Source organism: Dipodomys spectabilis, unplaced genomic scaffold, assembly GCF_019054845.1.
Source record: "Dipodomys spectabilis isolate Male_0828 unplaced genomic scaffold, ASM1905484v1 ptg000511l, whole genome shotgun sequence".
NCBI lineage: Eukaryota > Metazoa > Chordata > Mammalia > Rodentia > Heteromyidae > Dipodomys > Dipodomys spectabilis.
Window position 1 is genome coordinate 912536 of NW_024871188.1, and position 22938 is coordinate 935473.

General features: G+C 54.2%; 2 protein-coding genes across 2 annotated transcripts in view; both read left to right on the top strand.

The window, feature by feature from the left end:
- The window catches only part of Sppl2b (signal peptide peptidase like 2B), a 24985-nt gene extending 14366 nt beyond the window's left edge, over positions 1 to 10619 (top strand). Inside the window, exon 16 of the transcript XR_006145904.1 lies at positions 10606 to 10619. The gene's annotated coding sequence lies outside the window, so the exon portion shown is untranslated. The remainder of the gene's footprint in view (positions 1 to 10605) is intronic.
- Tmprss9 (transmembrane serine protease 9) overlaps positions 10121 to 22938 on the top strand; it is an 18282-nt gene continuing 5464 nt past the window's right edge. Inside the window, exons 1-13 of the mRNA XM_042669868.1 lie at positions 10121 to 10262; positions 12429 to 12556; positions 13089 to 13156; positions 13315 to 13490; positions 14669 to 14710; positions 15249 to 15362; positions 16492 to 16663; positions 17495 to 17769; positions 19620 to 19756; positions 20134 to 20449; positions 21197 to 21368; positions 21624 to 21895; positions 22449 to 22585. Of these exons, the coding sequence (XP_042525802.1) occupies positions 10121 to 10262; positions 12429 to 12556; positions 13089 to 13156; positions 13315 to 13490; positions 14669 to 14710; positions 15249 to 15362; positions 16492 to 16663; positions 17495 to 17769; positions 19620 to 19756; positions 20134 to 20449; positions 21197 to 21368; positions 21624 to 21895; positions 22449 to 22585 (2151 nt within the window). The remainder of the gene's footprint in view (positions 10263 to 12428; positions 12557 to 13088; positions 13157 to 13314; positions 13491 to 14668; positions 14711 to 15248; positions 15363 to 16491; positions 16664 to 17494; positions 17770 to 19619; positions 19757 to 20133; positions 20450 to 21196; positions 21369 to 21623; positions 21896 to 22448; positions 22586 to 22938) is intronic.

Genomic DNA, 22938 nt, shown 5'->3' on the forward strand with positions numbered 1-22938 from the left:
AGGGGTGCTGTGCCCCACAGTGGCAGCCTCCCACGTTTGTCCCCACTCAGCTGGCTGAAACACTTCCTGGGATCTGCCCACGGCCCAGCAGCGGGGTGGATGGAGGGCGGCGCTGGGAGGGGCCGGCAGACAAGGTGCCAAACTCAGGCCCCTCCCATCAGCCCACACAGAACCGCGATCTTTAGATCTCAGCCTTCTGAGTAGCTGGGATGACAGGCGTGAGCCTGCTAGTTAATGAATCATTCCTACACACCCCTTACCCAGCTCTGCCCCCTGCTTCTTAAGAGTTTGAGGGTGCCTCTGCTTGGGTAGATTCCTCTGCTGTCGAAGCTTGACAGATCAGGGAGCCACACCCTCCCCCCCCCATGGCCACCATGGTCCTGTCCCCCCACCCTCTGCCCTGCCCTGGGGGTAGATTCTTCTGCTGGGCTCCAGGATGGCCGCAGCCCCGTCCTGCGGGCGCCCCAGTCCTTCACCGCGGAGAGCGGAGGTGGAGGGCGGGTCCTGATGCTGGGGGAAGGGGCTGGGGGACAGGGCCCCGCCCAGAGCCCGCCCTGCCCCTCGATCCACCCCTCCGGTCATCAGCCCGACTCTGGCTCCTACTCTGGCTCTGGAAGGTGACGCCCAGACCAGGGTTTGGGGGCCTGGAGGCAGTGCAGGCAGGTGAGTCAGGGGCGCCCTTCCAGGGCTGTGTGGACTAAGGGAGGCAGGTGGGCGGGGTCAGGGTGTGTACATGGGGTCCTGCCGGACAGTCGCCACAGGGCTGGGAGTCTCTTGTGTACAGATGCTGGGGGCAGGGGTGTAGACCTGGCTAAGGGGAGCAGAGACCCCCCCCCTCTTCCCAAAGGCCTCCTCACCAAGTCCAGCCAGACACTATGCTGGGACTGAGAACCAAGACCAGATGGCTCCCCCAATTTCCTGTCCTAGGCGCCCAAACACCAGGCAACCCCGTGGGCAGTGCCTGGCAGGACTGCGGGCCAGCACAGAGACGGGGGGCCGAGTGTGGAAGGCACACCCGCAGCCCCAGCCCTGGGGAGGTGGTGGAGGCAGGGGGACCCCCCCCCCCCGCAAGTTTCAGGCCAGCCTGAGCTATTCAGTGAGAGCCTGTCTCAAAAAACAACAGCAAAATCAAAACGAAGGGTTTGGGGAGGCTGTGGTTAGAGGGCCTGACACTGGGGGGGAGGAGGTGGATGGGGGGCCCTCTGCCTGGAGAAGGGGTCCCATGGGCTCAGTTAATAGTGCTGGGTGAAGGGTGGGGGGTAAAGGGTGGGGTCAGGGTGCTGGCCCTGGGTCTGATTGGGGATTAGCTACACTGCTGCACCATTGTTCCAGGGTGTGTGTGTGTGTGTGCATGCACACGTTCATGCATGCACACATTCACACATGCACACCTTCCTGTCCTGGGGCTTGAACTCAGGACCTGGGCACTGTCTCTGAGATGTTTTGTTCAAAGCTAGTACTCTCTCACTTAAGCCATAGCTGCACTTCTGGCTTTTTGCTGGTTCATTAGTTAAGAATCACATAGACTTTCCTGCCCAGGCTGGCTTTGAACTGTGATCCTCTGATCTCAGCTCCTGAGTAGCTAGGATGACAGGTGTGAGCCATCAATGCCCAGCTCTCCCCGCCCCCCATTTTACAGAGGGACAAGGGACCCCGTAAAGGACAGTGTGGGTTGGAGACCCAGTGTGCTCCCTGCGTCTCCTTTCTGTGTCCCCAACGCCAGCTGTCCTTTGTGGGATCTCAAGGACAGGAGGGGAGGAGACCCAGGCGGGGCTGTCATGTGTGACCGTGACAGACAGCTGTCACTTCTATGAGAGCTGGACAGAGCTCCGGACCTGTCCTCTCCCCCCCCCCCACCATGCTGCCAGCTGCTGGCAGCCTGGGCTGGGCTGTGTGTTTGTGCGTGTGTGTGTGTGTGTGTGTGTGTGTGTGTGGCCATGTGTGGTTGTGGGGTCATGTGAGGTGGTGTGCACAGCTGTGTGTGACTGCACTGGTGACCCTGTGTGTCTGTGTGTCTATGTGTCTGTGTGTGTAGGACCAACACACACACACACACACACACACACACACACACACACACACACACACGGTTCAAGACTGATCCTAACTACTTCAGAGGCAGAGATCTGGAGGATCATAGTTTGAGGCCAGCTTAAACAAAAGTTTGCAAGCCACCCCCTCCCCCAGAATCCCACTCCATGTTTGAAATCCAGACACCTGCCCCCCCGCCCAAGTTGCTATGAAGAGCTACAGCAGCTGTAAAGTCTACAAGCTGTGAACAATTGGAAATTAAGGTGGGCTTTTTTGTTTGTTTTTCGTTTCTGAGTTTCCCCGGGCATGCACTGGTCAATCATTGATTCCCCCCCTTTCCCACACAGCCTCTGATGCCTGTTTTCCTCCTCGCAGTTTCTAAGCCTGGGAAAAAAAATAAGACAGTGTTGCTGTAAGTGATTTCTCCACAAACATCTTCCCATGCAAACCTAACAAAAAGTCCACAGACAAAAGCAAAGGGGAAAAAAGAAAAGAAAGAGCATGCTTATTAAATTTCCTTTAGGCTTGCTGAGTGATTTATCTCATGAAGTTGGGGGGGGGTGGGAGACAGGAGGGAGAGAGAGAGAGAAAAACAGTTCCCTTACGAGGGATGTGGTGCCTGCCCCATGGACAAACTTTGGCTGTTGTGGGACCCAAGGAAGGGAAAATGAACAGGATGGAAGTTTCTAAAAAATGAACAAGAAAACACTGGGCATGGTGGTGAAAGTATATGGGAAGTATAAATAAGAGACAGACCAGGAAGTTGAAATCTTATCTCTGCTTCCTAAGTCCTGGTATTACAGGCATGCACTACGGTGCCCGGCAGTATCATATATCTTAGTGACTGAGGTACTCCCTTTGATTCTGTCTCCAGGCTGGCGCCTTCTCTGCCTCTCCCTCTTTCTTGGCTCCATCGCCCTCCCTGGAACCCTGGGCCTGAGGCTCACTCTTCTGGGCTGACACTGCCAAGTGTTGAGGTGGCATTAAGGACATGTTGGCTGGACAATGAGATTCCCCTGGCAAGAGCAGAGGCTGGAAGTGGACATTGTCCCTGTTTGGTTCACCATCTTGACTCTATACAAATCCTCTAGAGTTGCTAGGGAACTCCTAAGTCCCACCCTATACTTCATGATGGACAGATGAAGCAGAGGTCGACCAGATGGCCCAGTTTTCAGATTTTTTTTTTTTTTTTTTTTAAAACCAGGCTGGTCCTAGGTCAGTTTGAGGGTTGCCTGGCCACCTTAGATAGGAGTGAACTGCCCAGTGTTAACTCTCCCCTTACTGCTGGCTGGAAGGACACCCCAGGTTTCCAGCTCAATCCCCCTATAAGGGAGGTGCTAAGACACTGGACCATGTGAACCACAGGCTTAGGGACTTCTGTTCTGATCCTTTGAGACTTAGCTCTGTGAGCTCTTACATTGGCTTCTTTCTTTCTTCCCTGTGCCTTTCTGTATACAATTCATATTGTTCTCAGTCTCTTCTAGAAGCTTTTTTTTCTTGTTAAATCAGTGCCAATACTGGAGTATGAACACAAGGCCTGGGTGCCGTCCCTGAGCCTTTTCACTAAAGACTGGCACTCTACCATTTGAGGAACAGCTCCACTTCCGACTTTTTGGTGCTTTACTGGCGATCAGAATCTCCTGGACTTTCCTGCCCTGGCTGGCCTTGAACTATGATCCTCAGATCTCAGCCTCCTGAGTAGCTGGGATGACAAGCGTGCACCACAGGTATCTGGCCTTCTGGAAATTTTAATATGGCCAGTGAGTCTCCTGCCCATCTCTTCCCCTATCCATCCTTCTTGTCCATGGGATAAGACCCTCCCTCATTCCTCAGTCAAAGACGTTCTCCCAGCTCAAGGTCAGCCTGTGACTCTTGTTTTCTGGTCATCTCCTCGCTCTTAATTTCCTCTACCTCCCTCCACCTACACAACTCCTGATTTCATTCCCTCCCACCCCCAGCTCTTGGCAAGACAGTAAGAATAAAACAAATCCTAGAAGATATTTTGTAGTCAGAGATTATCAGCAAGAAGGATCTTCCAGAACCTTCACTCTTAAGTGCCTCTCTTCTTAAGCAAAATACCAGCTTATCTAAGATGGGGCTGTGTCCATCCAAATCCCACAGACAAAGGGATCGTCTCGAAGCAGGACTGGGACTTTGATCTTCTCATTACTAAGTAATTGGCTTTGACTATTTTTTTCCTCTCTCTCTCTCTCTCTCTCTTTAATCCTAAATGGACTTCGCATTTTAGTCGGGATTTGATTTCATTTTATAAATATGGCTGTTCTGGGAACGTGTACTGTAACTGGGAATCAACCCACGATGAATTCAACTTTCAGCTTTTATTTATTTATTTTTTTATCCCTGGATATCACCCAGGCAAATGGCTACCTGCAGGGCGGGAGGGGGTTCATTAACTTTTTGTCAAGCTGATAAGCACACTGCCCATTTGTTCTTTGGAAAAATTGTCAGGTTTTCACTTAACCAATGCATACTGTGTGTGTGTGTGTGTGTGTGTGTGTGTGTGTGTGTGTGTGTGAACCAGGCCTGGGTCTTGAACTCAGGACCTGGGTGCTGTCCCTGAGCATATCTTTCCTCCAGACTGTTGCTCTGCCACAGCTCCACTTCCTACTTTTTTGGGTAGTTAATTGGAGATAAGAGTCTAGTGAGGGCTGGGAAGGTGGCTCAGTGGTAGAGCGCTTGCCTTGCATGCCTGAGGCCCTGGGTTCGATTCCTCAGCACCACATAAGCAAAAAGAAAAAAGCCGGAAGTGGCGCTGTTGCTCAAGTGGTAGAGCGCTAGCCTTGAGCTGAAGAGCTGAGGGACAGCGCCCAGGCCCAGAGTTCAGGCCCACAACTGGACCAAAAAAAAAAAAAGAGTCTCGTGAAAGCCGAGCGCCGGTGGCTCACGCCTGTCATCCTAACTATTCAGGAAGCTGAGATTCGAGGATCACAGTTCGAAGCCAGCCTGGGCAGGAAAGTCTGAGAGACTCTTATCTCCAACTAGCCACCGGAAAACTGGAAATGGTGCTGTGACTCAAGGGGTAGAGGGCTAGCCTTGAGCAAAAGAGCCCGGGGACGGCGCCCAGGCCCAGAGTTCAAGCGCATCCTCCGGGCTGCTCCGAGGTGCTCCAGGAGAAGGTCGGTCTGACCTGGAGTCACCTAGCTCCAGGAGGCCTTCCGGCTCTGCGTGCCCTGGGTTTTTCTGTTTTAGGCTGGGCCTCTGCACTTCTGGCAATACCTGATTATCAGTGACGGGCCTGGTTGTCTTGGTGACCGCTTCACTTCTGGACCTGTCTAGTTATCGATGAGGGCGGGGCTGCCTTGCTTCCGTCTGAGCCTGGTTATCTGGTGGGCTGGTTGTCTTGGGGACAGTCCTGTAGGCTCCCTGGGTGTGTCGTCATTGCTATACTTCATAGTTCTAACTTCTAACTCCTACCTGTACAGCTCAATGTTTCATAGTTTCACAGCACACAGACACTCAGCAGATTCCTAGTCAATAACCTACCATGTCAGTGTTCAATAGCAGACTATGTCAGTATTCCATAATATTCACTACAGAGAGAGAGAGAGGGAGAGTCTCATGGACTTTCCACTTCCCTGCCAGGGCTGGCTTTGAACCATGATCTCGGCCTCCTGAGTAGCTGGGCTGACAGGCATGAGCCACTGACACCTAGCTGCTTATATCATTTTTATTTATTTATTTATTTGGTCAGTTGTGGGGCTTGAACTCAGGGCCTAGACACTGCCCCTGAGCCTCTTTGTGTCCAAGGCTAGTGCTCTACCACTTGAGCCACAGCACCACTTTTGGTTTTCTGGTGGTTCATTGGAGAATCTCTCAGGCTTTCCTGCCTGGGCTGGCTTTGAACTATGATCCTCAGATCTCAACCTCCTGAGTAGCTAGGATGACAGGCGTGAGCCAGCGGCGCCCGGCTGCCTGATCACTTTTAAAACTCATCCAATTGAGCACACATTGACACTGTCCTGTGTGAGTCCCCATAGTCCTTCTCCTAAACTTCTCCTCCAGTTACCCCATCCCCAAAGACCACTTCCTATCTCGGTGGATTTGCCTGTTGCAGGCATTTTCTATCAATGGACTCATATGGGTCCTTTAGTGGTTGTGATTGGCAGGCCTGTGTCTAGTGTGGACCAATCACTGATGGGGAGGGAGGAGAGGGTAGTGTGATTAGCAGGTCTATGTCTAGAGTGGACCAATCCCTACTGGAGAAGGAAGAATGGGTACTGTGATTGGTAGATAGATCTTTGTTCAATGTGGACCAATCACTGAAGCTGAGGGCTGAATGAGTAATATGACTGGCAGGCCTATGTCCAGTATGGATTGATCCCTGATAGAATGTGTAGTGATTGGTAGGCCTATGTCTAGAGCGGACCAATTCCTAATGGGGAGGGAGGAGCATGTACTGTGATTGCTAGGCCTGACTTCAGTGAGGACCAATCTCTAGTGAGGACTGAAGGGATGTCCTGTACTTGGCATGCCTGTCAATAAAGTGAGTGTGGTTCTGTGATCGGCCATTCCACTGCAAGAGGAGCTATTGGAGTAGTAGTCTTTCCTCTAGACACAAGATGCCAGGCTTGGGGAAATGATTTTGCCAGCCTACGTCCCATAACAAATTAGAACTAATAGGATCAAGCTAGTCATGTCTTTGGGTGAAACTGAGGCCTGCAGAGTTAGGTTCCTTCCCGGGCATGGTGCATGAGGACAGCCCTGCTGGGCATTCCTTCCACCTGACTGGGGAGGCAGCAATAAAGTGCAGAATATCTCAGCTCCCTGTTGCCGCTGTGACAGGACAGCCTTCCACGAACTAAAACCCAGCTGGGGCAGGACTGCTCCCTGCCAGGCCCCAGGGAGGCTCCAGGTCCCCCTGCCCTGCCTCTCTTGTGGCGGCCCTGCATCCCTTGGCTTGTGGCTCCTTCCCCAGGTTCTTCACACTTAAACATTGGATATCCTTTGGAGCTGACATCCAACCTGCCCCAGGTCCCCAGCAAAAAGAAAAGAAAAGAAAACTCAGGCCATTTCCAGGCAAGCACCCAGAAAGAGACCCAGGCAGATAAATGCTTTTGGCTCTCTCTGAGCATGGCTTAGTTCTAAGGAAAATATCCCTGCCTGATTTCTGCCTGCCCTCCACCAGGTCTGCCAGCTGCTGGCATACGATTTCCGTGTGCTGTACGATGCCAGGCCAGGCCAGGGCAAGCCGGGGCAGGGGCAGGGGCGTGTGTCTGGCAGGAGCTGGCTGAGAACCTGGGGAGCAGGTGGATGGATGGAGTCTCTGGGCCTCCTTCCCACCTGTCCTGCTTGGTACCACGCCTGGTACCTCACATTCTGGGTCTTTCTAGATGGAAATGGTCCAGGAGTGTCCCATGGTGGCTGTCTGTGGGCTTCGTGGCTTTTTAGCTTCCCAGTGACCTCCTGCCTTTTATTGCTTTCTCTCTTATTTCTCTCTCCCTCCCTTCCTCCTTCTCCACCAATGCCTTTTCTTTGTTTTGTCATTCTGCCAGTCCTGAGGCCTCAGCTGCCCTTTGAGCCACAGCTCAACTTCTGGCTTTTTGGTGGTTAATGGATATAAGAGTTTCATGGAGGCCAGGCGCTGGTGGCTCACGCCTGTTATCCTAACCACTCAGGAAGCTGAGATCAGAGGATCACATTTCAAAGCCAACCTGGACAGGAAAGTCCATGAGACTCTTATCTCCAAATAACCACCAGAAAACCGGAAGTGGCGCTGTGACTCAAGTGGTAGAGCCCTCACCTTGAGCTGAAGAGCTGAGGGACAGCGCCCAGGCCCAGAGTTCAAGCCCCACCACCACAAAAAGAAAGAAAGAAAGAGAAAGGAAGGAAGGAAGGAAGAAAGAAAAGAGAGCATGATTGTACACACACACCCCAAAAAATACAAAAGAAGTGTCACATTAAGCCAGGGGCCAATGGCTCTTAATCTTAGCTACTCCGGAGGCTGAGATCTGAGGATCATGGTTCAAAGCCAGCCCGGGGAAGGAAAGTCTGTGAGACTCTCTTCTCCAATTAATCGACAAAAAAAGCTAGAAGTGGAGTTGTGGCCCAAATGATGGAATGCCAGCCTTGAACAAGAAGCCAAAAAGCTAAGGAACAGAGCTCAGGCACTGAGTTCAATCCCCAGGACCGGCACATACATAAAAAATGTTCCTGCTAGGTTTAACCTGAGACCCATACTGTGCTGGATAAGAGTCAGGGCATCGGAGGCTACAGCCCATGAACAATCACTGTGGACATTCACAGCCCAGGAAACCCACGAGCCCACACCTTTCATGTTTGTGAAGTTCCTCCTGTCTAGTCTTTGTTATTGTCCTGTAGAGCTGACTATGGAAACCATTAGGTAACCAAGATATGTGGTCCTCAGCTGCTGAACCAACTTAGAGAATGGTATGACCCCCATCTCAACAGAAAAAAAGCCAGAGCCAGACACTGGTGGCTCATGCCTGTCATCCTAGCTACTCAGGAGGATCTGAGGATCGCGGTTTGCAGACAGCTGGAGGAAGAAAAAGTCCATGAGGCTCTCATCGCCGATGAACCTAAAGAAAACCTAAAGTGGAGCTGTGGCTCAAAGTGGTACAGGGCTAGTCTTGAGCAGAAAAGCTCAGGGACAAGCGCCTGGGCCCTGAGTTCAAGCCCATAAGATTGACCAAAAAAGAAAGGAAAGAAAGAAAAGAAAAATAGCCCGGCATGGTGATACACACCTGTCATTGCAGCTATACCAAGAAGTATCAATAAGAGGATCGTGGTCTAGGCTGGCTGTGGGAGTTGGAGGGGAAAATGAGACTGTATTTCAAGAATAAAACTAAAAGAAGAAAGGCCAGAGCTCAGAGAATCGCTACGCGTCACCCTTGGGTCTGGGCACCCTGCACAAGCCCCACCCAGGCAACTCTCAGATGCTGAGAAGCGGATGAATAATCCTTCTCTATTTTCTGCTCGACCACAGCAGAGCTCCCTTTTGTGGGCTCAGGAGGGCGGCGATGACAGAACGATTTGGAGAACACAGGGTTCCTTACAAGCCCAGCGGCCAGGGCTGAATGCCCCAGTGTGTGTGCCCTGCGCCGTGTGGCGTCGGCCATTTCCAGCTCCCCAGCACAGAACCAATCTTCCAGGCTTATTGTCATGAAGATCTGTCATTGAATGATTCTTAGAGATTTACCCTGGCTCCTCAGAAGGTGATCCAGCTCCCCTGTGAGAATAAAGGGGTCAGTGTTGGGACCGCCCAGCTCCCCACCTCACGTTCCCCCTCCCCTTTTCCCTCAGCTCTGCCTCGGTGGTGGGGATGTGGTTCCCTGTGGATTGAAGACACTTGGGCTGAGCCTCAGGATCGAACTGCCAGCATGAACTAGCTAACCACAGCATGCTCAGAAGCATTTGGATATGGGAGAAATTTTGTGTGTGTGTGTGTGTGTGTGTGTGTGTGTGTGTGTGTGTGTGTGTGTGTATGTGTCCCAGGCTGGGGCTTGAACTCAGGACCTGGGTGCTGCCCCTAAGCTTTTTCATCCAAGGCTGCTGCTTCTACCCCTTGAGCCACAGCGCCACCTCTGGCTTTTTGCTGGTTCATTGGAAATAAGAGTCTCAGACTTTCCTGCCCAGCCTGGCTTTGAACTTTGATCCTCGCTGGGAAGGTGGCTCAGTGGTAGAGCGCTTGCCTTGCATGCATGAGGCCCTGGGTTCGATTCCTCAGCACCACATAAGCAAAAAGAAAAAAGCTGGAAGTGGCGCTGTGGCTCAAGTGGTAGAGTGCTGGCCTTGAGCTGAAGACCTGAAGGACAGTGCCCAGGCCCAGACTTCAGACCCCACAACTGGACCCAAAAAAAAAAAAAAGCCTGAACTTTGATCCTCAGATCTCACCTTCCTGAGTAGCTAGGATTACAGGTGTGAGCACTGGTGTTCAGCATGTATTCTTTCTAACGGTGATGGGTAGAAGGCCTGGACACTCCAGCCCTTGGAGAAAGTGCACTGAGGATGGAGTCCAAGCCTTGCTCGGGAGAAGAGAGACGTGAGCTCTGAGCTCATTTTTTGTCCCTTTGTCGCTGGCTTCTAGATCGCTGTCCTATGTCCCTGGGCCATGGAGGCCACCACAGCGGACCTTCAGCTGGTGCCTGAGGCAACCAAGGGAATCCCAGCCCCCGACTCCGTGTGCTGCCGAGTCGCGGTGGTTGCACTGGTGGCCACCAGCATGGCCGTCCTCTCCATGGGAGTCCTGCTGGGTAAGTGGCCAGGAGCTAACTGTGTAGCACTGTGGGTCGATCCCCCGCCTGGGACACTGCGAGTAACTCCTGGCTACTGTCATTGGACAGCACAGATCTAGAACATTCTGTGGCCACTGAAAGCTCTGCTAGACAACCGAGGCATCTCAGTTCTGAGATCTCAGTCTCCCCCAGCTGCTACCTGCAGATGTTAAAATCAGTTTAATTGGGAACCAGGCTCGTGGCTCATGTCTATAATCCCTGCTACTCCGGTAGCTGAGACCGGAGGATCAATAGAAGCCAGGCTGGACAGGAAAGTCTATGAGATGCTTATCTCCAGTTTTAAGCACCAAAAGGTCAGAAGTGGCTCTGTGGCTCTGTGGCACCAGCCTTGAGCCCAGAAGCTCGGAGACAGGGCCTAGGCTGTGAGTTCAAGTCCCAGAACTCACACACCCACCCTCCCCACACACACACCAGTTTCATTGGGCTGGGTGTGGCTCAGTGGTGATAGCCTAGCGTGAGTGAGACCGTGGGTTCCTTGCCAGGCAACGTAAATAATAAGATCATCTCTCTTCCATAAGAGGATGAACACTGGCAATCAGGAAATTCTCTTTCATGAGTCCATTAATTGGCCCGCAGCGCCTCTGGAGACCCGGCGCTGTTGTCCGTCGCCCTCTAGTGGCGTTGATGAGAAGCGCAGGAAAGGGTGGGTTAGGGCGTGCGCATGCGCGTTCTTGCGGTAGTGAGCGAGGCGGGTGAAGGGCGGGGCAGAGTCTCACCTGTGAACTGTAGACACTCAGGTGCGTTTTAGGAGCAGCGGGTAAATAAAATCCCTCAGCAGGACACCTCCCCGCCCCGCCCGTGAGGACCCAGAAAAGCTTCAGAAATATTGAACAATCACTTCTGCAGCTTCCGGCAAGTCTGCAATTATTTCAGTGTGACGCCTGGAAGGACGTGTCAGGCCCAGAGCACTCAGAGCATCGGCCATGCGGTGCTCACTCCCGGGGCTTCTCATCTTTACCTCTCTGAGCGAGGAAAGACAGCGAGTGTAGAACTGGCAGGTCCTCGGCCGCCCAGCCACGCCCCGTCTCTCTAACCACGCCCATCGGCCAGAGCCACGCCCACACATGGTCACGCCCACCCCCAGCCAGAGCCCCTCTCCTTCCAGTTGAACCAAGCGACCTGAACTACGCCCCGCCGCTCCAAGCCACGCCCCAGGGAAACACCCCCAGCGAAGCCACGCCCCCACCGTTTGAGTAATGTTTTATAGCCAGGCCCCGCCCCTCCAGTGGAGCCACGCCCCAACCCCTAGGCCACGCCCTGTCGCCTGAGCCACACCCCTCTTCCTCGGCCACGCCCCCTAGGCGCCCACTTGGGAGTCAAGGCCCTTCAGTGTCAGCCATGTCTGACGTTTTTCGTTGTTTTAATTGTGTAATAATGGTCTTTTCATGTTTACTGTGAATTTCCACGAATCCCACATTTTCCCCACCGAAACTCAACTTTCATAACTTACGTGGTTGCTACTGTCTTTATTTTTTTGTGTGTGAAAATACCGCACAGAGCTGTCTTTATTTTTTAAATGATTATGTGTATTTTTTCCTTTGTTTTTGGACACAGGACCTTGCCTGTGTCACCTAGTCTGGCTCCGATTCCCGAGCGCAAGCAGTCCCTTCTCAGCCTCCTGAGTAGCTGGGCCTACAAGGCACCTCCGCCACTCATAGTTAATCTTATTATTTTCGGTATCCGCACTTTGGCAATGAGTTCCACTGTGGGAGGTGCACGTTTTTGGCAGATGCGGTGGCAAACACCTGTAATCCCGGCACTCAGGAGGTGGAAGCAGGAGGATCTTGAGTTCGGGGCCAGCTGGGCTGCAAAGTGATACCCTAAGGTCTCCTGACACCTTTCAGCCACAGGTCACTGGCCAGGCCCCCAGGCAGGACCATGGGGGCATCTGGGGTCACTCACCCTTTACCAGCCTCGGGCCACACCTAGGGTCCTTCTAGAAAGGACACTGAGGAGCTGAGAGACACTCTGGGAACATTTATTTAGCACAGGCCGGGGGGAGTCAGGCCACCCTGCTTGTGCTGGGGAGGTGCGGGAGGGGGTGAGGGGGGCAGAGGACTCTGGGAGTGCTGGTGACACAGTGGCCCACCATGGGCATCTCACAGAGCCGTGGTGTCGCCCCAGCCTTCCTCTCCACGCAGGCCGTCCACGTGGAACACAGCGTGGAGCTGCGGGGGATCCGCTACACCAGCGCCCTGCAGCGCGAGAGCTCGGACTACCACCAGGCACTGACCGGAGCTCTGCAGACGCTGGTGAGGAGGAGGCAGGGAGGCTGGGGGGGAGGCTGTCATCTAGCAGGACTGAGGAGGTCCGGTGGCGGCTTGAAGAGTGGAGGATGTGTAGGTCACGTCTAGAAGTTTGGAATTTCACTCTGGCGGGGAAATCAGAACTGTGCTGCAGGAAGAATGCCCTGCCTGGCTCTACACCCAGGAGAAATGAATGCGTCGATCCTCACACGAGCTTGTGCCAGGATGCAGCACGCTTAGTGTGTGCAAGGCTCCGGGGTCCATCCCCAGCACGGGGAAAACAAAAGAAGCCCACGAAATCTGCCCAGAAATATTCATAGTAGTTCATCAGATGCAAAAAGCGCAAGGAATGGCTGATACACACAGCAGTAGTTTTATAGCAATAGCTTCAGAATGCTCTTTTCCTGGCCTGTTTCTGGCTCCGTGAAGTGGGTAGAACATGTCCTGAGCTTTAGGGGGTGACGTTTTTCCATGGACTCCGCTCTCCTATCTGACTCCCATGCTTGCTCACGCCTTGCTGTTATTGCTTCTGTTGTAGTTTGTAGGAAGCTTCCGGAAGACCGAATTAGAAGCAAGCTGTGTGGGCTGCACGGTTCTCAGTTACAGGTGAGCTAGGGGGCTTCAGTATGGGATGGATGCGCCTTGGTAGTCATTTGTAATTGCTGGAAGATTCTGGAAGATTCCAGAAGATTCTGGAAGATTTTTAGCAGATGACAACAGAGAGGAGCTCCGCCTTCTCCAAGGTCCCCTCCTCTTACCCACAGGAATGGGAACACCAGTGTCTTGGTGAGGTTCCGGCTGCACTTCCTGCTGCGAGCCCTGCGGCCACTGAGCCTGGACTTGGAGGAGAACCTCTTACAGCGGGGTATCTGGGCGAGGCTTCGGGAGCATGGCATCCCCTTGGCTGCCTATGGCACCATTGTATCAGCCGAGCTCACAGGTGAGTGGACAGAGATTCCCGGGAGGTTTAGGGGAGGGAAGCCACTGAAATCTGAATGAAAACCAGATTTTCAAGAACCACCCTTCTCCTGGAAATTAAACATAGCCAATATGTATGTCTTCAACCGTGTGTGTGTGTGTGTGTGTGTGTGTGTGTGTGTGTGTGTGTGTGATGGGACTTGAACTCTGGGCACTGTCCCTTAGCTCTTCAGTTCAAGGCGAGCACTCTACCACTTGAGCCACAGCGCCACTTTTGGTTTTCTGGTGGTTAATTGGAGATAAGAGTCTCATGGTCTTTCCTGCCCAGGCTGGCTTTGAACTGTGATCTTCAGATCTCAGCCTCCTGAGAAACTTGGATGACTGTATTAGCCACTGGTGCCGGGCAGGCTGTGTGTGTGTGTGTGTGTGTGTGTGTGCCATATGGCTTGAATTTGGGACCTGGGCACTGTCCCTGAGCTTTTGCTCAAGGATGGATCTCTGTCATTTGAGCTCACAGCTCCACTTCCTACTTTTTTTGATAGTTAATTGGAGATAAGAGTCTCACAGATTTTCCTCCTTGGGCTGGCTGTGAACCACGATCCTCAGATCTCAGCCTCTGAATAGCTAAGATTATAGGCGTGAGCCACCAATGCTTGGTGTTATTGTTATGTTCTTACTGTGTAAAATGTATGCACTAAACTTTCTGAAAGGTTGTGCTTATATTGAAAAACCATGGCATATACAACCTGTGGTACAATCTGTAGTTTCAGCTAGGTGTGTTTGAATGCATCCTCCATGGAGGACTATACATGAAGGAATACGTGTGGCTGTTTGCCAATAAAACTTTATTGACAATAACAAGTGGAGGGCCACATTTGGCCCACTGTCATAGTCAGTCATTCCCTGCTATAGAAATAAAAGTAGAGCCAGGTACGAAACTTCAGCCCTCCGGCGGTGGAGACAGGAGGATTATGCGTTCAAAACCAGCTTGAGCTACCTATCCGGACTGGCTGAGGTCTTAGTGAACTCCAGTCCCAATGCTGTCCACTAGAATGTTCCTCATCTGCATTGTCTGGGTGACTAAGGGTCAGAGCCTTTCTTGGGCTCCAGCTGAGGAGACTTGAGCTAGGCCTCTGGTGGCTGTGTCCTTTGTGTGCGCGCCGTCCACAGGGGGACCCCGAGCCACCTCCTCTGTTGCAGGCAGCCTCAGGGAGCCAGTGACCGGAAGAGACTTCAAATCAGGTGGGTTTTGTTCTCTTTTTGCTTTTTTTTGGGGGGGGGGGGGAGGGTTGGGGGAGGTGGCAGTCCTGGGGCTTGAACTCAGGGCCTGGGCACTGTCCCTGAGTATTTTTCACTCAAGGCTAATGCTCTACCACTTGAGCCACAGCTGTATTTCTGGCTTAAGAATCTCACAAGACTTTCCTGCCTAGGCTGGCTTCAAATTGTGATCCTCATATCTCAGCCTCTTGAGTAGCTAGTACTACAGTTACAGCTAAAGTGTTGGATATTTTGAACAAAAGCCTCTCAGGAGGCTGAGATCTGAGGATCAAGGTTTAAAGCCAGCCCAGGCAGGAAAGTCTGGGAGACTCATCTCCAAAAACAAAGACGAGCTTGAGGCTCTGAGTTCAAGCCCCAGTACTGGCACAAGAAAAAAGAGAAACAACACAAACAAACAAAAACCCCACTGCTTATTGTTCAAAGATTGAATGTTCCGGAGCTGGGTGGGTGCGGGGCTGGAGGGAGTGGAGTGAGCTCAGGAACCCGCTGCTTCTGCCCTCAGGCCACTGCCCAGGGAATTCTTTTTCCTGCCAGAATAGCCAGTGTGTGACCAAGATCAACCCAGAGTGTGACGACAAGAGGGACTGCTCGGATGGATCCGACGAGGTGGACTGCGGTCAGTCTTGCCTGGGCTCGAGTCTGTGTCCCCTCCAGGGTCAGCTGGCTCTGCTCTGCGCCCTACGTGTGGCTGTGAGGCCTGGCGTTTCCTGGAGTCGGGTGATGAAGAGGGAGGGCAGCCCTGGCAGAGACATAAACAACAGCTCAGGTGTATGGAGTGGTCAGTCCTCAAGTGGATTGAGAGAGATCAGGCTGAAAAGGGGGGTTCTGACTAAACCCTAGGAAACCTGGAAATCTTTCCTCCAAGTAGTGTGAGAGCTGCCAAAGGGATCTGAGCAAGCATAGACATGTAGTTATCAAGGCCAAGCACAGTGGTGCATGCCTGTAATCCCAGCTTCTTGGGAGAATTGGAAGTGCAAGGTCACTCAGGGCAAAAAGTTAGCAAGATCCAATAATGTCAAACAGAAGCCAGCGCTGGGTGCTGGTGGCTCAGGCCTGTAATTCTAGTTCCTCAGGAAGCTGTGATCTAAGGATCATGGTTCAAAGCCAGCCAGGGCAGGAAAGTCTGTGAGACTATGATCTCCAATAAACCACCAGAAAACCAGAAGTGGCTCTGTGGCTCAAGAGGTAGAGCGCTAGCCTTGGGCTGAAGAGCACAGGGACAGTGCCCAGGCCCTGAGTTCAAGCTCCACAACCGACCAAAAAAATGCTTAAAGTGGAGCTGTGGCTCAAGTGGTAGAGCGCCAGACTTGAGTGAAAACTGAGGTTAGCACCTTGGACTGGAGTTCAAGCCCCAGTACCTGCAAAAACAAAACACAGTGAAATCAACACAAAACAACAACCAAAAAGAGCAAACTGGAGCATGGCAGAGCACGCCTGTAATCTCAGCCACTTGGGCGATGGAAGTAGGAGGATCACAATCTGAAGCCAGCTCTGGCAGTCACAACAAACAAACAACAACACCCCCACAGAACGACTTGAAAACAAACAATTTGCAGAGTCCTCAAGCTTTGAGCCCAGAGTTAAATCCCTAGTACTTGCAAAGAAGAAAAAAGAAAAGGGAGCCCTCATGTTTTCTAGCAACTTCAGTCCTTGCAATAGGGAAGCGCAGGGCGGTATTTGAAAGGACCTTTTCTTGTGGAGCAGGGGCCCTGCGACCCCCAGGCTTCCCTCTGTCTTTCCTGCAGACTGCGGGCTGCAGCCGGCCTGGAGGACGGCCGGCAGGATCGTGGGCGGCGTGGAGGCGGCGCCCGGCGAGTTCCCCTGGCAGGTCAGCCTGCGGGAGAACAACGAGCACTTCTGCGGGGCCACCATCATCGGGCCCACCTGGCTGCTGTCTGCCGCCCACTGCTTCAATGAGTGAGTGGGGCGTGACCCGGGGGGCGTGGCAGCGCGAGGGCGGGGCCGCAAGGGGGAGGGGCCTGGGAGGACCAATCAATTTAATCAGAGGCAGCGGTGACGACGAGGGGGCGGGGCCTGGAGGGGGCGGGGCTGGAGGGACCAATTGCTTCATAAGGGCTGAGGGTGACTGGTCGTGCACTATGAGGGTGGGAACACGAGGGGGCGGTGCGACCTGGACTGATTGCTTCAGGGGAAGTGGGCGGGGCGAGGTGAGGGCGTGGCCTACAGGAGAGACGCCTGGACCAATTGCTTCAATGAGGGGCGGAGGGCTGCTCAGCCACACCCACCTTCCAGCTTTTCCCCTTGGTCCTGGGTCCACGGACCTGATTTTTCTCGCGTTCCCTCAGAGCCCGTTTCTCCCCTGGCTCCCTCCTCTCCCCTCACCTCTTCTTGGCCCTTCCTCTTTCCCTTCCCCTCTTCCCTCCTCTTCTGTCCCCCTCATCTCCTTCCCGCCTTTCCTTCCTTCTTCCTTCCTGTTTGTTTTCCCTCTGAACATACTTGATCTGAAGTTTCACGGTACACGCACACACGCACACCCACGCACTCACACACGCACACGAGCAGCCTGCGCTGGTGCCTCACGCCTGTAATCCCAGCTGCGCGGGAGGCTGCGACCCGAGGATGGCGGTTTCAAGGCAGCCCCGGCAGGGAAGTCCGTGGGACTCTTACCTCCAATGACGCCCCCCCGCGATGCAGGACACGCACCCGCACGCACACGCGGCGTGCCCTCGCGAGGCTGCCTGCCACCCTCCCCGCCTCGCGCCCCTGAGCGCCCCTCGATGCCCGCAGATTCCAGGACCCCGCGGAGTGGGTGGCGTCGGCGGGCACCACGCACCTGAGCGGGGCGGCGCCGGGCGCCGTGCGGGTGCGCGTGGCCCAGATCACCCCGCACCCGCGGTACGACGCGGACACGGCCGACTTCGACGTGGCGGTGCTGCGGCTGGCGCGGCCGCTGCGCTTCGGCCGCTACGTGCAGCCCGCCTGCCTGCCCGGCGCCGCGCACGTCTTCCCGCCCGGCCGCAAGTGCCTCATCTCGGGCTGGGGCTACCTCAAGGAAGACTTCCGTAAGCGCTTCCGGGGCGCGGGAGGGGTGTCGTCCCGGCGGGGGGTGTTTAGGAATCAGTGACCCCAGCATCGATCCTGGAGGGCTGGGGGCTGGGGGTTATCCGCTCGCGGGTGTTCGTTTCTGGCCCCTGAGCGGGAATTTTAACACTTGGAGGCTTAAGTTGTTTTTTTGTTTTGTTTTTCCAGTCCTGGGGACTGAACTCGGGGCCTGGGCGCTGTCCCTGATCATCTTTTGCTCAAGGCTGGCGCTCTGCCGCTTGAGCCACAGCGCCACCTCCAGCCTTTTCTGCGTATGTGGTGCTGAGGAATCGAACCCAGGGCCTCAGGCTTGCTAGACAAGCGCTCTACCACTGAGCCACCTTCCCAGCCCCGTGAGACGCTTTATATCCCAGCAGCCACCAAAAAGCCAGAAGTGGAGCTGTGGCCCAAGTGATAGAGCACTAGTCTTAAGCACAAAAGTTCAGGGACAGCGCCCAGGTCCCGAGTTCAAACCCAGGACCCAGCACAAAAACAACACAAACCGACAAAAACAAGCCTAAGCCGGAGTGTGGTGTGTGCACCTGTGATCTTAGCTACTTTGGGAAGTGGAGGTAGAATCAGAGTACAAAGACCACTGGAAAAATTGGAGACCCTGCAGTAAAGGAAAAAGGCCTGGGGGCGTTGCTCAAGTGGTGGAGGCGTGGCTCAAGTGGTGGGGGCGTGGCTCAAGGGCTGGGGGCGTGGCTCAAGTGGTGGAGGCGTGGCTCAAGGGCTGGGGGCGTGGCTCAAGTGGTGGAGGCGTGGCTCAAGGGCTGGGGGCGTGGCTAAATGGGCTCAAGCCCCAAAGTGGGAACCTAGGGAGCACAAAGCTCTAAATTCAAACCTCAGTTCTGCCCAAAAGATTGCCATGTCTGCTGCATTGGAAAGCACAGTTCTAGAATGTTCTGAGCCAGCACCACTGACTGACAACTTCCGGTGATGTCAGCAATGTCCTAGGTTCTCAATGTCCACAAAAACCCCGCGGTGGCCGCAGAAGCATCTGAAATGCAGCCAACGTGGAACCCAGAGAAACTGGGTTTTACCTTTTATTTTGTTTGGATGAAGTTGACGGTGGCTTCTATAGTCCAATTCAGGGAGGGGGATGTCGATCATGAAGGAGGTAAAAGCCATAAATTCCATAGAAGAATCCAAGGCAGGGATGGGGGAAGCTGGGGAGCCACATTTTAAAAGGTCAGGTGAGGTGTCCCAGGGAGACGCGAGGGAGAAAGTGAGGCAGAGTGTGCAAGGATGAGTGTTCCAGGCAGCAGGAACAGCATGGGCAAAGGCCCTGAGGTGAGAAGAAGAGGCCCCCATTGCTGGAGTTGACTTAACTGGGTTGAACATTGGGTGGGAAAATGTCAGTAGCCTGTGGTGGGAGCAGGGAAGAAATAAGTGTAATTAATGACACAGGCCATGAGCAATGGCCACTCACTGGCATGAGGTGGATTAGTTCTGGGTGTAGTTGGTATTTGAGTGGCAAGGAATGACCTAGAGAGAGAGAGAGAGAAAGAGTTGAACCCCTTGATGCACGCTAGAGTGTGGAATCTGAGCACTGGAAGGAGGGAGCCGCCATCCTCTGGTGGCTGAGGCTAGGGGCAGAGCAGGTGTATCTGGGTGGGGGGCGATGAAGAGCTAAGTCTCAGAGTGCTAAATTTGACCCCTCTCAGCACATTGGGTGGGGTTCAGTGTGTTCTCCTTTTGCCAGGTCCTGAGCCGGGTGCTGTCACCAGCCATATGTATAGCTGGGGAACTTGAGGCTTGGAGAGAAGATGTCCTTCCGCCTTAAGGCACCAGCTCTCTCTCCATGCTGTCCTTTCCCCATTTCGAACAGTGGTCAAGCCAGAGGTGCTGCAAAAAGCCACGGTAGAGCTTCTGGACCAGGCCCTGTGTGCCAGCCTGTATGGCCACTCGCTCACCGACAGGATGCTGTGTGCTGGTTACCTAGACGGGAAGGTGGACTCCTGCCAGGTGAGCGCCCCAGGTTTCTGCCCCATCCAAGTTCCCTTTGCCCAGAAAAGAAAAAAAAAAAGTTCAAATGAGCTTGTCCAGGTGTCAAGCAACTTGGAGATGGACAGACTTTTGAACTGTGATCCTCAGATCTCAGCCTCCTGAGTAGCAAGGATGACAGGTGTGAGCCACCGGCGCCGGCTGGACAGACTCTTTTTTAAAGCCACCCAACTGGGTGCCACTGGCTCACCTCTGCAATCTTAGCTACTAGGGAGGCTGAGAAAGGGAGGCTTGAAGTTGGAGGTCCTGAACTTCATCTTGGGCTTTCCAACTCTGGTTGTTGGACTGGCCACCAACTGAGAGTCTTGTCCATTCTGAAGGCACCCTGTGTTTCCTAGGGCGACTCTGGAGGCCCCCTGGTCTGTGAGGAGCCTTCTGGAAGGTTCTTTCTAGCTGGCATCGTGAGCTGGGGCATCGGCTGTGCAGAAGCCCGGCGTCCAGGGGTCTATGCCCGGGTCACCAGGCTGCGGGACTGGATCCTGGAGATGATCAACATGGCCAGCCTGCCCCCAGTCTCCACAGTGGCTCCTGTCCCCACCACCAGTGCCACCTGGCTCACCAGCCCTGCGAGCCCCTCAGTGGGCACCTCCACCAAGCCCACCCTGGCCCCCAGCACCGCACCCCTGCCTTCTGTCACTGCAGCTAAGCCACAAGGTATTTGCCAGGAAGATAGGATGGATTGACTGGGAGTGGCCTTTTTTTTTTTTTTTTTTTGCCTGTCCTTGTGCTTTTGAACTCAGGGCCTTGGCCCGAGTTATACTCAAGGCTAGTGGAGTCACAGCGTCACTTCTGGCTTTTTCTGAGTCGTTTATTGGAGATAAGAGGAGATCAGAGGCTCACAGAGTTTCCTGCCCTAGCTGGCCTCCTCAGATCTCAGCCTCCGGAGTAGCTAGGATGACAGGTGTGAGGCCACTGGTACCTGGCTGGAAGTGAGATTGGTGAATTCAGTGGGAGGAGATTGGTGATCGATTACTAATGTCTGTCTCAACGTACTCAGCGACTTGGTGATCAACTGCTAATGTCTGTCAAGTGGGAGAGGTCAGCAATTGATTGTTGATGTCTGCCATGTGTGCAGGCATAGCAGTTCCCAGTGGATTGGCTATTCTAAAACCTAACTAGGTTTAGGTTATTCCCTAGATCCCTCAGAACTCAACTGTCTTGTTGGTGTGAGGACCCTTGATGAGTTCACGAAGGTGACTGGATCAGACCAAGCCACAGAACCTACCCTGTGGGTTGTCCCGCTGCGTGACCTTGAGAATTTTAAAGCCTCCCTTGCTCCCGCTGGATTGGGGACATTGGGCATCAGTCAGGGGTGTGTGTGTGTGTGCACTCTGTTGTCCCAAAGCCAGGAGTCCCAGAGGCAGACCAAGATCCCCCCAGGGTCTCTCTTGTCCCTTGCAGAGTGTGGGGCCAGGCCGGCGATGGAGAAGCCCATCAGGATCGTGGGTGGGTTTGGGGCTGTACCTGGGGAGGTGCCCTGGCAGGCCAGCCTGAAGGAAGGTTCCAGACACTTCTGTGGAGCCACCGTGGTAGCTGACCGCTGGCTGCTGTCTGCTGCCCACTGCTTCAACAAGTAAGCCCCCCCACAGGAAGACACGCACCCCCCCCCCCCGACCCTGCTCCCTGGTCCTGCCCAGCACACCCTCATGTGCCCAGAAACCACCCACTATGGGGTCTGTAGTGGCAAGATGGGGGGATTGTCCCCTGCGAGGGGAGCAGGACCCTTCGTGACACCGCAAAGTCAGGAGAGACTTTGTTACCCTGAGGCACGCTCAACCCCCAGGTTGTCCCAGGGACTCCCCAAAAGGCAGTGGCCCTGTCCCCACAGCACGAAAGCCGAGCAGGTGCAGGCACACCTGGGCACCGCCTCTCTGCTGGGCACGGGCGGGAGCCCCGTGAAGCTGGGGCTCCGGAGGGTGGTCCTGCACCCCCGCTACAACCCCAGCATCCTGGACTTCGACGTGGCCCTGCTGGAGCTGGCCAGGCCGCTGGTCTTCAACAAGTACATCCAGCCCGTCTGCCTCCCCTTGGCCATCCAGAAGTTCCCCGTGGGCCGGAAGTGCATGATCTCAGGCTGGGGTAACATGCAGGAAGGGAACGGTGAGTAGGGGTGACCTCGTGGGCCTCGGGGTGTCATTCTCCAGGCCCTGGCCAAGCCACACTGGGAACTCTGTGCTGGCTTGTTTACTTTGCTCCTACTATCTGTGAGATACTCACCTCTCCTTATACCAGGGGACCACATGTGGCCCCGCTCCTGTTTGTGTCAATAAAGTTTTATTGGCACACGGCCCCTCCCTGTTCATTCACAAGTTTCCCAGTGTGGCCAATTGACTATTGTTGGCTGTGACTATCTAGCCTGGAAAGCTGAAAGTGGTTACCCTTTGGTCCTTTATGGAAAAAGTATTAAGCAGGGTGGGAGGTCACACCTATAATCCTGGCACAGCTGAAGCAAGAGCATCACAAGTTTGAGACTAGCCTGAGCTATACAGTGGGAACCTTCCTCCATGTCTCAAGGTGTGGAGGGACCTGCCTGCTTCTCTGTCCCTGGGGCTCCGGGAGCTCTGTCTGTTCCTCTGCAGGATGGAGGCCCTGGCTGAGCTGACTGCGGGTTGGGTGTGGCCAGGTGGGATCTGGGCCTGTCCTCTCCCCACAGCCACAAAGCCGGAGGTCCTGCAGAAGGCGTCCGTGGGCGTCATCGAGCAGAAGGTCTGCAGCTCCCTCTACAACTTCTCCCTCACCGACCGCATGCTCTGCGCAGGCTTCCTGGAGGGCAGAGTTGACTCCTGCCAGGTGAGCTCCGGGCCCTCTCTTCCACCCCATGCGGGTGCAGGGCTGTGGCAGTCCGCGGGGGGGGGGGGGGGGCTCCATTGCCAACACCAGGGGAAAACAATGTTTAGCTGGGCAGGCATCGGTGGCTCACGCCTGTATTCTTAGCTACTCAGGAGGCTGAGATCTGAAGATCTCAGTTCAAAGCCAGTCCAGGCAGGAAAGTCCGTGAGAGTTTTCTCTCCAATGAACCACCAGAAAACTGGAAGTGGTGCTGTGGCTCAGAGTGGTAGGGTGCTAGCCTTGAGCTGAAGAGCTGAGGGACAGTGCCCAGGCCCCATGTCCAAGACCTATGACTTTTTTTTTTTTTTTGTCAG